Consider the following 15,930-nt stretch of genomic DNA (forward strand, 5'->3'; position numbering starts at 1 on the left):
TCTGAGGTTGCTACCAGAAGTATCACAGTTAATACTAATGGCTTCAGTTCATGACATGGATTTAATACCAACTGCTCAAGCTGCAGCTACAGCTGAATTTTTTTTTTGCAGCAGTAATTTGGCATCAACAATGGTAACAGATTGTTGTGGTCAGATGGAAGTATTGTAATGGGTGGCCTACATGTGGCTCTTGTGACAGACTGGGAGTGCAGTGGGTTCAACCAAGCGGCTAATTGAGAGGACTTGAATAACTGCATGGATGGAGAGACCTCTAAGTTATTTATTACTGCAGCAAAGACAGGCTTCCTCAGCAAATACAGTACGGTGTGTATCAACATGAGTTACTGCTTGGGATCTGCTGCGGCATCTCAAACACTCACCATTTGTGCTGTGGCTCACTGAGGAAGTAGCTTCAAATTAAACCAATATTAACATTTAATTGCCTCAGATACATTGCTGCTCTAACATTCTAGCCTCTCCCCACAGAGACCAGTTGGCATCAACTTCAAAGGTAATCAAAGAGCTACGATCATTTGACCCGTATCCCATCCCTTTAAAAATCTAATGAAAGGCCTATGCATACCTTGTAAGTAGACATTTACATAAAACTAATTAATACACCACCATGTGCCAGTAAGATACAAGCCTGTGGTGGCATTACAATGCTATTAAAATTTCATTAACAAATATCTTTATTCATAGAAGCTGAGATTAAACTACTTCCCTGTTTAACTTTTATAAATCTAAGACAAGTAATGAAGAACTATAAAAAAGGAATTGGGAAGTTGGCATTTCCTATATTTTGTTATTTGAACTGTTGCATTTCCATTGTGTTTTTAAAATCCAGAAGTCATTGTCACTATAGCAATCTATAATATACTCAATGAGACTGGATCAAAGTTTATAATAGTTATCAATGAGGTTCCTAAAGGAGGAATCCAACTTAAATGTGATATAATGATGATTTTCTCCAATTGGTCACTTCGTATTCTTCTACATAAAAATAATGAGATGTTGGCCACAACAGTTGGGGAGGGAATTGTCGTCATGAGAGAGGTGCAGTTGTAAGATAAAACCATCCCACTGCTCTATGTAATCCAAGCTGGTGAGATAAGGGGACGCCAGTAGACGCATGATAAACTGTTGTTGCTACAAAGGGCCCATTAAGGGCGAGGAATCGTCCAAATATTCCTTCAAACTTCATTAACTGCCATCTTTAAAAACGTGTATCTCCAATACATGCAAACAAGTAAGATATATGTTTAAAAATAATAACTTCATAACAGTTTTTTTAAATAGTTCAGTTGGTCAACCCTGGACCAACAAGATTTGCTGACTAATTGATGAGTTAATAAAAACAATGTTATCAATGGATTAACCCAGTTGCAGACCTAGTTTATTTAGTTCAAATATTCTTGATTGTGAATTGCATTACAGTTCCACACGAAGCAGCATGCATGCTAAATTCTAAATATATAACATCAGTCAGAGCCAACAAATTAAACCAAAGTCACAACAACAGATTCAAAACAAAACTGAGCAAGAACCAAGAGTCGCAGTGGTCCCCACATCTGGAAACTCAGTATCCTCCCTTATTGCGCCTTGTGAGCAGCATGGATTATTAAATGCCACTGCACAAGCATTTGTGCAATTTTCTAACTCCACATTCATCTAAGAGCTGTGAACTCACTCATTCTTCTATGGGACCCCTCTCACCCACACTCACCAGGGCTGGTGGTGCTCTGCAGGCTCCCCCTCTTACGAAACGGGGATTTAGGTTTAGGCTTCCCTTGTCCATCATTGTTGGAGGAGGAGGTGGAAGAAGAGGATGACATCTTGCTGCCTGTGCTCCTGTTACTGCTGGAGCAAAGCAAGTCAGAGCTGTGCAGCGGCCAGCAGAGGGAGAAAGGAGCTCTAACGCTGGAGCTCTGTCTCATAGTGGGGCAGCGTGGCGGCGGGACCCATACTGGGCAGGGAGAAGCTCCTCTGCAGAGTTGGCTCCTCCTCCTAGCCAGCAGCAGGTCAGCAGGCATGCCGCACAGCGACGAGCAGAAAGGCAGCCCAAGGCTTACCCGGCCCTTGCTGGGGGCCATCCACCTTGGTTGCCCTAGCAACCAGGGAATGAGCTTCCTATAGCCGATGCAGGAAAAAACAGCCACAGAGGAGGGCATTGCGGATCAAAGTGTGCAGCTAGCATGACAGAGAGCATGTATGGAGACCGACAACACCCCGCCAGCTGAGCACCGAGGTGAGTGAAGGACAAAAGTTTTTTCCACTCATCTAAAAATAGCAATTCGAATTTGTGTTCGACCAAGAGAAAGGGAACCAGATGAACGGCAAGTGAACAAAAAAAATCCAAAAGAATACAGATTGGTCGGAGTGGATGAGCACAGAAACTACCTTAGTGTGTAAGCTGACTTGTGAACTCTCAATCTTCTTTTCTGGAAACTTTGGAGGGGAGTTGGACAGCCTAAACACACACAGCAAAGCCCACCTGACATGATGTATTATAAATAGTGGCAACCAATGGCCAGCAAAGCTAGTAATGCAACCACATCCACAACTTTCTCTCCTGTGGTTCCTGTAGTTTAGGAGCATGAATGAATATTACAAACTTCTATTTTAAGTGTTGTAACCACACAAGCTTCAACAAGTCTGCAGAGTTCTGACTCTAATATGACTTTTCAAAATGATAGGCTTTTCTGGGACTCTCCTCCACTGACTACAACGGAAACAGCTTAATAGAACCATTTTAGATTAAGAATTTTTCATGTCATCAATAAACTAATATTAAAAAACTGCATAACATCTACTGTATATTAGTGAAGTCGGAGGACACTGACTATTGACTTTGTAATATTGGCTTTATGTTGTATTTTGGAACTTTGGCATCCCATTACTTGAAGAGTAGTCAGAGCAACAGAGCTACAAAAAAAGGGGTAAAGATCCCCATCTAGTGGTTTGAAAATGTAATGCAGTTAGACAAAAACATGTTTGTCCTTTCTGAGCACACAAGTTGCTATTCAAACAGCTTCGGTTTATCAAATAGTACAGACACTAGACAGCAAACATTTTTACTAATATAAACAATAAACACAGCATTAAAGGAGCGTTGCCATTATTTGAATGCAGTTGATCATCTAGTGGGCTAAGTGTGATCACTTTAACTCGCTGTATACAACAGTATGGAGCACCGTTTACAGGAATAGTACTTGGTAACTCGCAACCATTCAATCATTCATTTCCTCGACCACCGTCCTTTATTTACACTTAAACTCTTCAGAATAATACTGAATTGACGATGCAACTACAGGATTATGCTCAACATTTTTGCAAGTAATCTGATCTCTGAGACTGAACTTGCTCAACTGTGAACAAAATCCTCAACAAATGTGCCTGAGATCAAACCCCCATAACACGAAAAACACATACTGATCTCTTAAAGCAAAACTTATCTACAAGTAATTCTTTGTTGGAACTGAGTAGTGTGGCATTGGGCTGAAAACAAAGACAATCAAAAACCCTTTTAAATGTCCTGACGATTGAAAACAACAATCACATAACTAAAATACAACCTTTCTGTCAAATGAGCTTGGTAAAAACATAATCTAAAGATATATTCCGGTGGGTGACTGTCAATTAAGAATACAAATCTTGTTTTTGGGAGTCTACTCTCCACCATTTTCTGAGATCTGACCCAGTTTTTTTGAGAGAGCTGACGCTCACCATCTGGTGCAGCAGCAGCAGCATGCAGCAGCAGCAGCGAAGGGTAAAAAACAGGGGCCTACTTTTGTCTGAAACTAAAATCTTGACTACTCTCATAACTATGTCACACATTTTGCTCAGACCAAATTATTAACAATCTCAAAGCCTTACCTGGAAGCAGCAGGCAAATATGTTAGCCTGATGGCTCACGGTATTCCTTCTTTGGTTTTTCTCTTCGCCTCTTCTGTTTGGTTAAGCTTTCTGTCTACTCACCCTTTTGCTAAAATGAGACCACTGTGCCTTTCACCCGCTGCTTTGGGATTTTTTTTCCCACTCCTTCAGAGCAAAGCTCATGGAATTCATCATTTTGTTTGCAGAGACCATAAAACAAAAAACCCAGTGTTTTCTCTTTCCATTCAAATCCTTTCATAGGGAATGTGACCAAACCCAACTGAACAAAGAATCATTTAATTTAATTAGATCAAGTACATTTTGCATTCCAAGGCTGAAGTTGCCAAATCTATGCATGAGAAAAGCAAACCCAGGAGTGTTGGGGCATTTTACAAAACAGAGCCATGGCATATTCCCATTAAAAGCAGGGATTCTGCCAATCACCAGGACTGTAAGTAACTATTTGCAAATTGCTATTCATTCTTTTTTTACTTAATGAGATTTTGATGAAGTTTTGTACTGCTCTATTGCTATTCCAGGTCAGTGTTCAAAGTTTGTCATCTTTGAGGGAGTTTTGTCAAACAAAAGCAGTTCACCACTTAAAAAACATCAATGAATTGGAGATATAGAGAGCATTCATGGGATGGTTACCATACGGATGACACCACCTTGGTTAATATCATAGTGACCATGTAACTGTTACCCAGGGTATTCTACAAAACAATATTTTTGCATGATATTTTTGTTCTTTTTAAAGAATGTAGCACTGATCTTAAAATATTATTATTTTAACTACAAACATAGAAATATTTATGTCAAGTTACTAGTTTGTCCTTATCCAAGGCAAGGGTGTCATATATTGTAAATCTCTTTGAGTATAATTATATCATTTCTGGTCTATATAACTGATGACGTCAGGATGCAATAACTCTGCCCTACTTCTGATGCCTGTGTCAGAGGATGTACAAGCCACTTCAGTGTTTTCAAGGTAGTGACATAACATTAATGTAGTTTTAAGCTGCTGGGAATGAAGTGAACTTGGTCATGTGCTTGTTTTGAATGGTATTTGCACTGTTTCCCTGCATGCTGACTTACCACCTGACATTGTTGAAGACCAGCTGGGAGCAGAAGTGGGACCGTTGTAAGCACAAGACAGGAAATGTCCTGGAGAAAAAGACACAGCAACAGAGCACACAGTGTTACCGTTACACGGTCAATAGATAACCCAAGTTAACGTCGGGTAGCCGGCTGATAAGCTATCAGTGCTTTACACAGAGACATGGACGCCACGTTTCTCTTACATATGATTAACTGTGCTGTTTACTACAAAGCTTCACTTTTTAATGTGCTTTCCTGCAACGTTTCTCACTGACTAAACTGGTTCACAGTTAGTGGCAGTTTGAACCCCAGTGTAAGGTTCGATAACGTTACTGAGTTTAAACGGTCAGTTAACGTTTGTTACCGTTTGTTAACGGTTTTTAACTGTTGCGTCGGTTGTTACTTCGCGTCAGTTAAATACCGTTAGCTGTCAGCGTTACACCTGAATGAACAGAATAATTCATCTAAGATAGCAAATAGTTAGTTAAAAGAAATACTCTTTACCTTTGCTCGAGTAGGTAACGTTAGGATTGTGTTCCGACGTAAATGCAATTTCCTCAAAGAAGGAAGGAGACGCCCGCTTTGAGTGTGTGTCCTGTGTCGTGATTAAAGGCCAAACATTGCTCAATAAGCCCTGCTTTGAATATTTTTTTTACTGTGTAGAGGCAGTAAAGATCATTAAGAAAACTGCCAGTTTTATCCTACAAATCTAAACTTACAATTGGGAAATCTAACTGGAGTTCTCATTTTGCTAATGACCAATGTTTGAAGAAATAGAGTACTCAGATATTATACCACAATGTCAAAATACAAGTAAAAATCCCCTTAAAAATGTGCCCCAAGTAAAGTGAGCTTACAGAAGTTTAACACTGTATTATGAAAAGTAAATCATATTACTGATTCATTAAGGTGTAAGCATAATTTAAATGTTGTAGTTGTTGACGGAAGAGTTCATTTTAGCTGTTTTATATGATATTGCATAGTTTAATTTACTGCACAACAATGAATTGTATTTAATAATTATAATACGTTGTAGTGCCAGATAAAAGTAGTGGAGTGAAAAGTAAGATATTTCCCTCTGAAATGAATTTGAGTAGAGGTAGTGTTGGAAAAATGGAATAAGTCATCAAAAATAACAGTCTAAGTTGTGCCTAAATACATTACAGACCAGATCTCACTTGTTAATTTAACACAATGCACCAGTTTTTCAAGAAGTAATTTAGCTGTAATAGGATTGTTATACTATAGTTTGTGGATTCCATTGAAGCAACACCCAGACGGACTATTTGCAAAAGCAAACTGGAAGACTGCCAGTAAAATAAAAATGAGAACACATGTGTTGGCTGACTCAGGGCTTTCAGACTGAAGTCCAACATTTCATTAAACCACGTGAGTCACTCATGGTTAAAAAACATTGACTCTTATTTAAAACCAACAGATAAGATGTTTAATATTTAAGTAGATTATTTTACAACACACTCAGGATATGATGGAGATATATTGACTGTTTATATCATTATGTTAAATAGTACAATCATTTAAATATACTCAAAGATTACTGTGTTAGAAATCACATTATTGGTGTATTAGTAGCTGGAAATGTTGAAGTAATCTTAGCCTTTTTGTGCTTGCAATGTTCACCTTTATTCTGCCTGTTTGTCTAATTCTTCTCTCAATGTTACTTCTATTTCTCAGATCTCTCCTCAAGTATCCACTTCTTTTGCTCACCAACGTTGGATTGCTGCTGACAATGTCCCTGGGAATTATGTGGAAAAAAAGAAATGATATTGTTGTTTTCTAGCACCCCATGTTCTAGGTCCTCATCCAAGTTTGTTGCCGCAACAAAATCTGTCTGCGACCCTCTCGTCCATCTGCTTTCACTTCTTTGTGATAACCAACGGCCGGAAACATCTTGGGTCAACGATTTGGGTTTGTTCAGTGACAGCTTTGCCCTTACAGGACAAGGCCAATAACAATCACAACTCATATACGATTTTGAGAGCACAACTTTACAGTGGCAGAAGATTACATCTTTCCTTTGGCGGATCCAGCCACCACATACAGTTATACCTATTCTCCACCTTCTAATCTCAACTGAAATTATTCTATCTTTTCTTTGTAACTTGTATTGTTCTTGTATTTGGGGTTTTCCTCTGTTTGCAGTCAGCTGTAATCTTGACATACACAAGAGTAGTGAATTTTCACCAATATTTTAGTTTTGCTTTGCATTTAGATTGATTTTATTGTAAACAACTGCTGCTATCAGTGACAATACTTCATCATATCAGTACCATTTTACATGTATTCTAAAGCACAGGAATCGATTTGCTGTTACTTTTGCCAAAACAATGAAGGTAATGTAAATACAAGGATAAAATTCTTAAAGTATAAATCCAAAAAATATAGATATTAAGTTAAAGCAGTCAAAGATTAGAAATAAATAATCAAAGGTTATTCTAAACAGCGGAATGGAGAGTAAAAAGTTATTTCAGTTTACAGTTTGAGATACTAACTCAAGCAAGTCAGAGGTTGTGAAACAAATATCAACAACAAAAAGGTTCAGCTTTGGTTTAGTCTACATAATGTATTTTAAGAAGATATGGGTGTCTTGTTGGATTCCCATTTGAGCACGCTCCTCCCCTCGCCCACTACATTCCTGAGAAATGTCACTAGGTAATAATTGCCATGGGGATGGCAGAGCCTGGCGAAGCTGGGGGCGGTTTGACTGAGGTCCATCGCTGAGGTGTGAGGCCTGTCACGCACCAGTATCATGCAACAGAAATCAATCAATCATCTATCTATCTATCTATCTATCTATCTATCTATCTATCTATCTATCTATCTATCTATCTATCTATCTATCTATCTATCTATCTATCTATCTATCTATCTATCTATCTGTGTTTTGACAGTTTTATCTTTACTTTCTGATGAAGGTCACATCACTGGCTTCGGCCTTTTGAAGCTAAATGTTACCTTAAGGTCAAAGTGTTTGAAGTGTATCCTCCCACCCCTCTCTTTGCAATTGAATATCAAAGCAGAGCAGAGAGATTAAGCCACACACACTGAGATGCTGAGTAAAATATGACATGTGTATATGGCATCAGTTCAATGTATTTGTGACTGCAGCAGCACCATAATGTTGGTCAAATTAGGAGAATGCATCCAAAATGTTTTACAAACATAGAAACTCTTTATTACAACAGTATCTCTCACTCATGTTTTAGCCGTGTACTTTTCTAAAACACATTCATATCATTGAAGTACAGTGGAAGTCATTCTTTTATTTTTTATCACAGCATAAAAAAACAATCTCTGAACAAGTGAAAATCCTAACACAAACGTTCAACTTCATTCACAGTTTGGGATATTTAGACATGAAGTCATGATGAAAAGAGGATATCAAGCTTGACAAGCTTTTGATTTTGGATTGGCATTGTCACTCAAAAAATATCTTAAAAACCCTGTATCCACGTTACATAAGAAAGTCGTTTCATTCAAACATTTCCACATATAGTTTATCGTATTCATCCCTAACAGTTTGCTATAAAATACAACTTCATCTCTTCATCAAAAACTTCACATGGAACTGTGCAGGACTGTAAAATATTGTTTATTTTTCCTGCATGTGAGGTACTTTAAAAACCCTGATGAGCAGGGTAGTCAAACTAAATCTAAATGTATTCTCCTTCCGGGATAAAAAATCAAACAACTAAAAAACAAAAAAAGGCTCCATACCTATCAAAACACATCAGCCTCATTGTAATGAAATGCATAACAAATACTTACACTCACTAATAAAAAAAGAAAAATGGGCATGCTGAGTGATACACACAACCCAAACTTATACAGTTTTACTAAACATAATATACAATTTAGTACATTTAACAAATGTAAGAAATAGAATAATAGTTGATCTTAATGCAGTGCATCAAGTGAATACAGATTTTTAAGATCTATATCCAAAAACATTGATAAATACTTCAAATGGCAGAAAGCTAGGTGACCCTTAAGATGGGTCAAGTCAACCTGCATCCTAAACTGGGTCGGGATCTACTTTTTAGGAAATCAAAGAAAAAAGATGTGTTTGGACAAGCACCAAAGAAAGGAGAACAAAAAATCTGTAAACAACTGGTAGCAATTCCATGAGCGTTAGGCCACAAAATGTACGTCTGCAAATCGATTATAATCAGATTGGCATAAGGGTTAAGAGTGGCATTATCACTGATGAAAGCACAGCTACCAATCAAAAGTGACAGTAGTGCTTTTCCCTCAATGGATCCCCTAAATACTCATAATTTTGTGTATTTTATTGCTGTCTTCTTAAATATAATTTATTCAAAAAATAATCAACTAACCGGAGTCTCAAAAATGATTGATTTGGCAGTTACAAATACAGTATCAGTTGGTTTGTGGAACCGTTTCATCTTCATCCCTGAATACCAAAGGCAATCCGTTCAATTGCAGAGCTTCACCGCACAATACTCTTATTAATTTCATCCATCGTTTCCTAATTTTCAAATAAAAAGGAATTTTCTGAAAACTAACATACAATTAATGTTATTTTTATCTTTAAAAAAGGCTTTAACTAGTTACACCAAAAGTAGTCATAAAAGTTGTTTACTGTACAGAGCTGAGTGGTTGTGTGGAAGGCCATATTTGCCATTTTTTTATTCTAACAGTAAATTCCCTGTTCACAAACAATAGTTTGAAATACATCTCAAACAACTGCGTTTAATTGTATAATTGTGACTGTTGAAGAATGAAACTGATGAGGCAAAGTGCAATGATTCAAAATACAATTTAAAGTTGTTTCAATTAACTGAGCTACCTGTCGGACAGCTTTCAGTATAGAAATAGAGAAACATGTTTTCACAGAAATAACCAATGAAACAGTTTATATCTGAATGATCAAAATCTGTCTTTTTTTCAGACATTTAAAACTTAATTGTCTTTATATATGTGGTTGTTCTTTGCCTGCTCAGACTCAATAAACTCTGAAGTCTCCTCCGCAATTTGTCCAGGGATACGAAAATCTATCGGTATGGACTGTGCCAGCTCCGGTGGTTGTGACTGAGCCACGGGGCAGCAGGCCTCCCCTTTAGGGCTGGAGGTGCTGTGAGAGTTTTGAGGATCCATGTTGCAGCCGGTGCCCTGAAGAAACTGGAGGAAATTCTCCTCTATGGATCCTTCACGGCTGGGCAGTCTTTCCTCCATCTCAGCTCCTGCTCGACGAAACAGACAAGGCAGATGCTTGCCCAGCTCCTCCCGGATCTGTCTGTTGAGACAGCCATAGAAGAAGGGGTTGGAGGTGAAGCAGAAGTAGCCGATCCAGGTGACCACCTCCTCCAGAGAGGCTAGTGCGGCGGGAGGGCTGGCAGACAGTGCAGAATACAGGTGGAAAGTAAAGTAGGGCAGCCAACAACAGAGGAATTGCCCACCTACTGCTGCCAACACTGCTGCAGCCTTCCCTCCCCCAAAGGGACGCTGCGGAGTGTCTCTGCCCGTCCGAGTGCCTGTCCCAGAGCTGGTAACCATCGTGGAACGGCTGCTGAGTGATTCTGACCGCTGGCGTCGAGGCGTGTCCATCCAGGTAGGCAGAGGCCCATGGTGCATGGCTGCCACCCGAGCCACTTTGAACATATTGCAGTACACAACAAGAATGACCAGTAGTGGACACAGGAAATACACTAAAGTAAACAGGGCCATGAAGGCCATGCGGTTTGAGCCTCCCCCTGTCCAATGTAGTGAGCAGCGCCTGTGACCCTGAGCAGGTGGAGATGGGACTGTCCCACCTCCTCCTCCCCCGACCCCACTACTCTCCAGAAGAGGAGTTCTTCCACCTTGCAGGAACCAAGCGAGCAGCGGCAGAGCAGACATGGCCAGGGCATTGACCCATATCCCCACCAGCACCGACGCTACCAGCCCAACAGTCATTTTCACTTCATAGCGCATCGGGTGTATGATGTAGTAATAACGCTCAACATTGATGACGGAGATAGAGAGGATGGCAGCGCTAACCAGGCACACACTGAGAAAGAGGTAGCTCCGGCACAGGGCCTCCCCGAAGAAGGCTCGGCTTGAGAGCATGCCGAGTGGCATCAGCACCAGGGCCGCCAGCAGGTCCACCACGCACAGGTGGAACACGAAGGCAAACTTGTGGAGCTGTGGGGCCTTGGCAATGACCGCCATGACAGCCACGTTACCCACCACAGCCATCAGATCCATGAGCAGCATGGCCAGCAGGGCTAGCGACTGGGACAGAGCCCAGCCCTCAGGCAGAAAGGAGGCAGACATGTTGGAGGTGAGCTGTGGAGGTGGGCGCGAGGAGTTCCACATCGGCTCCATTGAAGGGTGGGATGAAGCAGGCAGGCAGGAGCAGTCACAGGCCCATCACCCATCCTTCAAAGCCAGGAAGTACGGCCAGGAAACAGCGGCTGGGAAATGAGGTCAAAAGCTGCGTTGTAGTCCGGAGGTTGATGATGCAGGAGGTTCAGATTTTAAGATTCCTGTTCCTTTAGAAAGTCTTCATGTCTGCCGTTAATCACAACCAACCCTAAAAACAAGAAGGACAGAGGGAAATAAATGGTGAATATGTGTTCACCTGAGATTGCATGTGTATTCTGATAATAAGTGACCCCTTATTTGCTCCTGATGGTTATATGAACTAATCCTTCCAATCAGTTGCTCGTGCTGAGTTTCACTTTTGCCCCAGCTACTATTGAGATTAATACACTCGGATTAGAAAATCCTCCTTAGCTTCTTAAATCTCTGTTAAGGCCATTTTACTGTTAAGGTAATCCAAAGCCAGTCCTCAAACCAAGTCTGAGTTATTCAAGGCACCTTTTTAGCAACATGCTGAGTAAACTGAAGGAGTGAAATTATTTTAACAATCATAAATCAGCATGCCAAAGAGTTGAGCCACTTGAACAGATTGTAGTTCATAAATCTGCGACTAAATAATGATGCCCAAATCGGTCATGTATGATCATACTGATCCTCTAGAAAAAAAACAAGTAAAATATTTTGAACTACCTACTCTACACTAAATAATGCTTAAATATTGCTTTTAAAGCACACATCCTGTCAATGCACGTATGAATGCTAATTCCCCAAAACAAATCCTTTTATCACATCTACACCTGCTGTGTGAGCTCTTGTTGAATATGTATACTCAGGGTGTAAACATATTGTCTATGGTAAAAGGAAATACAAAACACAACATGTGTACATGTACTACAATAGTATATCTGTCACTAAAGAAGCCCTGTATGAGTGAATGTAGTGTTAAGATTGGAATACTTGAGGGTATTCATGGGTTGCAGAGGCCGCCTGCATATTAACTATGCCTAGCTATTACAGACAACAAACAGACATGGATGGCTGCCGCTATAAGTATGTGTCAGATCAAGGAAATCCAGTTGCTTACTGCTATAAATGCTCTCTGCTACAGGTGTTCTGCCTCCTGTCTGCAGTGATTGAGGCTTAAAATGAGCTCTAACCTCCCTCCTCACCTATGAATGATTGCCTTCAGTGAGCAACATCTCTAAATCACACATAGGGGTACTCCCAATTCAGTTTAACCCTCCTGCCAGGGTTAGTCATGACTTACCGCCTACTCATTTATATATTAATCATTAATGCATTACACCCTCTGTTTAAGGCCCACATTCTATATATCACATCAACATTGAATTAGATTTATCCTTGCACTCAGCAGTATGTAATCAGCAGATTATAAGAAGAGGGTGAGAGCAAGCAAGAAAATGTGCTGAGAATGAGGGAGCGTGAGGGGAAGAAACAGAGAGAGAGAGAGCATCATGTACCTGAATCAGAGTATTTCCCGATGCAAGCTGTCTGCTGCTTTTGGTCTCTGAGGATGGAAACCTGGTGTAGCTCACACTGCTGAGGTACACAGTGGACATCAATCATTGCACCTTGTGAATGCTGTTGAGGTACATCCCACTGAAAGAGGCTGTTTCTCTTCCCATCCCTTGATCTGCCCCGTGCATCCTCCTCCCTGGATGACTTGAGCTGTGGCAGCAGAGGCTTTTCTGAAACGATGCTGATGTAAATGCATGCAAAGAGACACCAGCTCACACTCTGCTTTCCCCCTCCACTCACACACAGTGACTGCAGAGATGGAGCAGGAGGCAGCAAGAAATAGGACCAGAGCTGCCATCTCCACAGGGTCCTAGTGTCCTCACCTCTCTACAAAATACACCTTCAGAAATTAGGAACTGAATATGATGGTGGGGAAATGTTATGTTGTCGCTGTACTTATGAGCCGTCTAAGCTGATTTTTTTAATCAGGGTGGTACGAGATGAAATATTCATGTTAGTCCAACACTTCTCCAAAACTACTGTAATATAAATATATGTGTTAACATATCTCAACAATTATTGGATTGTCATGATTTTGGTGAGCACCTTAGTTCATCTTTGAGAACTATTATAATATTATCATATATATTATAATATGCATCTTCTTAAATAGCATTTAAATCTATAAGTATCCCTCTAATTCCACCACCAGGTCAAAATCTCTACTTAATCAACTCTTCATTTTATGTCAGGAAAACTGTCAAAACAAAACTACATTCTTGCCTGCTTTAGATTTAGGCCTGTACTTTATGTACTTTATCATACTAACATACTAAATACTGGTTACACTTAATGTCCCATCCAAAGTTAGAATGCTACCATGCAAACTGTAGGCCTATACATGTTACAAAAAATATCTTCCCATCATCATACAGCATACAGTGATCGTTATGCAAATATGCTAACCGTATGTTAACATTAGCAGGTTAGCATGCTAATGAGAACCTAACAGGGCTGTATACCCTAACCGCTCAGGAATGGCAAAGTTGTCTCTGCATTTCTCATTCACCCAATGCATTATTTTCTGGTGTGTAATGGCATTACAGCCTATAGCACTGATAGCACCGCAAACAACTTGTAGTTTTGTGGAACATATTCTTGGGGGATGCTTTAACGTTTCACAGATGACCCCCTAGTGACCTCTTTACTCAAAAATAGGAATATATGCACATTTCTTTTGATACCTCACCCTCATATGTAATCCCTTATTTCTTGCTCCTCTACCGGTTTATATATTTTTGTCAGCCAGTAATGATTTGGGTTGTAATTTCATGGAATTAAGAGCCCTCCAGTACAAGATTTACCAACACAGTGAGGCATTGATTAGGCCAGGCCTCAGCCTCCACAATCCCAGCTTCTTAAACTGGGGCTCTTGTTGCCACGGTGATCTTTTTCATATGCAGTCCATCTCATTTCTCTGTCAGTGGAGGACAATGAAATCTGGGCTGTTGTGGTTAAAGCTACTCTTCTGAAGGAGCAACCGTGGAGCTGCTTAATCCTCGTTGTTTTTCATTTTCTTTTGTAAGGTTAATGATAACAAATATAACATTTACATTTCATAGCAATCATGTCTTGGAACTGAACTGATTGTTTAATGTAGTTTACTAAAAGCCTCATAATAAAAATGCCACTGGTTAAGTTACTGTGATAAGTGAGGTCCTAATATCAAACAGTTTGGTACTTTCAGCCTAAAAATCTGTGAACTTACTGCATCAGGATCATAGACGAAGTTACAGATGAACAATAGTGGAAGGCACTAATTTGTATTGCGAGCTAAGTGGTATTAAAGCTTTTTTTTATTTTACCACTTTATGTATAACACTGCATACTGGAGATGCAATCATTTGTTGATGCGTCTATTGACAAAAATGTATCAAAACATTTCAAAAATTATTTGGTCCCAGCTCTTCAAATTAGAGGATTTTCTTCCTTTTTTTGTCTTGTGTGTTGTGAAGTGAATATCTTTGTATTTTTGATTGTTAGTCAGACAAAAAGGAAAAGCTTGAATGAATGTTAAAAGGCTGAATGTTAAAAATGTAAATACATTAATTTTTAACATTCAGCCCAGGTAAATTGTGATGGGATTTTGTCAGTGTTACTGACTAATTGATTGATACATACAGACATTTTGATGTAACTTGCAGCTCTATAACATATCAATATAATTTTCAGGCATTTTGTCTACAGTCTCAGAATCCAAATACCCTTTATTCTCAAAGATCTTAGATATCCCAGTAGTAGACAGCCATCACAATTTTTTGTAATCAGATTCTTCTATTTTGAATTTCATGAATTCTAAAGTAACCCATGATCTTTTAAACCTTACTGAGAACCAGCTAACAACATCATCCATCTCTTCCTGTCAATACTTCACACACGCCTAGACAGCGGAACATACAAACACAATGCAGTTGGGTGGAGATATTTAAAGGACAGTGATTACTACTGTTGTCATGGTGAAGATTAATCAAGATGTCTGACAACGCTGAGGGGAGATGGGAAACATGCTTGTGTAACACATAACGCCTCTCAAACAGTATATATGACAAAAATAACATAACAAGTATGTGGTGTGGTTTTGCGTATTGTGTGAGTGTATCAATCTGTTTTTATCTGTATTCAGGCATGTACACCTGTGTGTGTGTGTGTGTGTGTGTGTGTGTGTGTGTGTGTGTGTGTGTGTGTGTGTGTGTGTGTGTGTGTGTGTGTGTGTGTGTGTGTGTGTGTGTGTGTGTGTGTGTGTATCAGGTGTTGACTCATGACAAAAATAGCAGAGTCTTGCTCGGCTGGCAGCACCAATCGCTGCCACCACAAATACAATGGTTTCCATGGCAACCTTGAAAATAGACTCCACATTCGCACTCAGAAATAGCAAAGGACGCTGCACTAACCCCAGAGAGCTTCCACTGCCAATAATAACTACCCATAGATATGGATGCACAAATATCAGGCGCACTCAGAAATAATATAATGCCATTACATTTACCAAAACATAATTACCGCAACCTACACAAACAATCAACTCCAATTCAAATGCACATTTAGCACGGGTGTACCGAGGCATGGGAGAAC

General features: G+C 39.7%; 2 protein-coding genes across 5 annotated transcripts in view; both read right to left on the minus strand.

The window, feature by feature from the left end:
- ampd2a (adenosine monophosphate deaminase 2a) overlaps window positions 1–5,539 on the minus strand; it is a 29,595-nt gene extending 24,056 nt beyond the window's left edge. For 2 of the 4 annotated variants that reach the window (XM_054617930.1, XM_054617929.1), the window contains exon 1: window positions 1,727–2,242. In XM_054617930.1, the coding sequence (XP_054473905.1) occupies window positions 1,727–2,171 (445 nt within the window). In that variant the 5' untranslated portion in view covers window positions 2,172–2,242. Of the gene's footprint in view, window positions 1–1,726; window positions 2,243–3,876; window positions 3,964–4,971; window positions 5,041–5,478 lie in introns of those variants that run through there. The other 2 variants (XM_054617931.1, XM_054617932.1) reach the window with 2 other exon arrangements.
- Window positions 5,540–6,679: 1,140 nt separating this feature from the next.
- Window positions 6,680–11,322, minus strand: LOC129106499 (G-protein coupled receptor 61-like). The gene has a single exon (XM_054617934.1). The coding sequence runs from the start codon at window positions 11,320–11,322 to the stop codon at window positions 9,919–9,921; it is 1,404 nt and encodes a 467-aa protein (XP_054473909.1). The 3' UTR covers window positions 6,680–9,918.
- Window positions 11,323–15,930: the final 4,608 nt, after the last annotated feature.

Source organism: Anoplopoma fimbria, chromosome 17, assembly GCF_027596085.1.
Source record: "Anoplopoma fimbria isolate UVic2021 breed Golden Eagle Sablefish chromosome 17, Afim_UVic_2022, whole genome shotgun sequence".
NCBI lineage: Eukaryota > Metazoa > Chordata > Actinopteri > Perciformes > Anoplopomatidae > Anoplopoma > Anoplopoma fimbria.

Excerpts from the sequence above, each read along its gene's own strand:
- LOC129106499 (XM_054617934.1), bottom strand. The coding sequence starts at position 11,322 with ATGGAGCCGATGTGGAACTCCTCGCGCCCACCTCCACAGCTCACCTCC.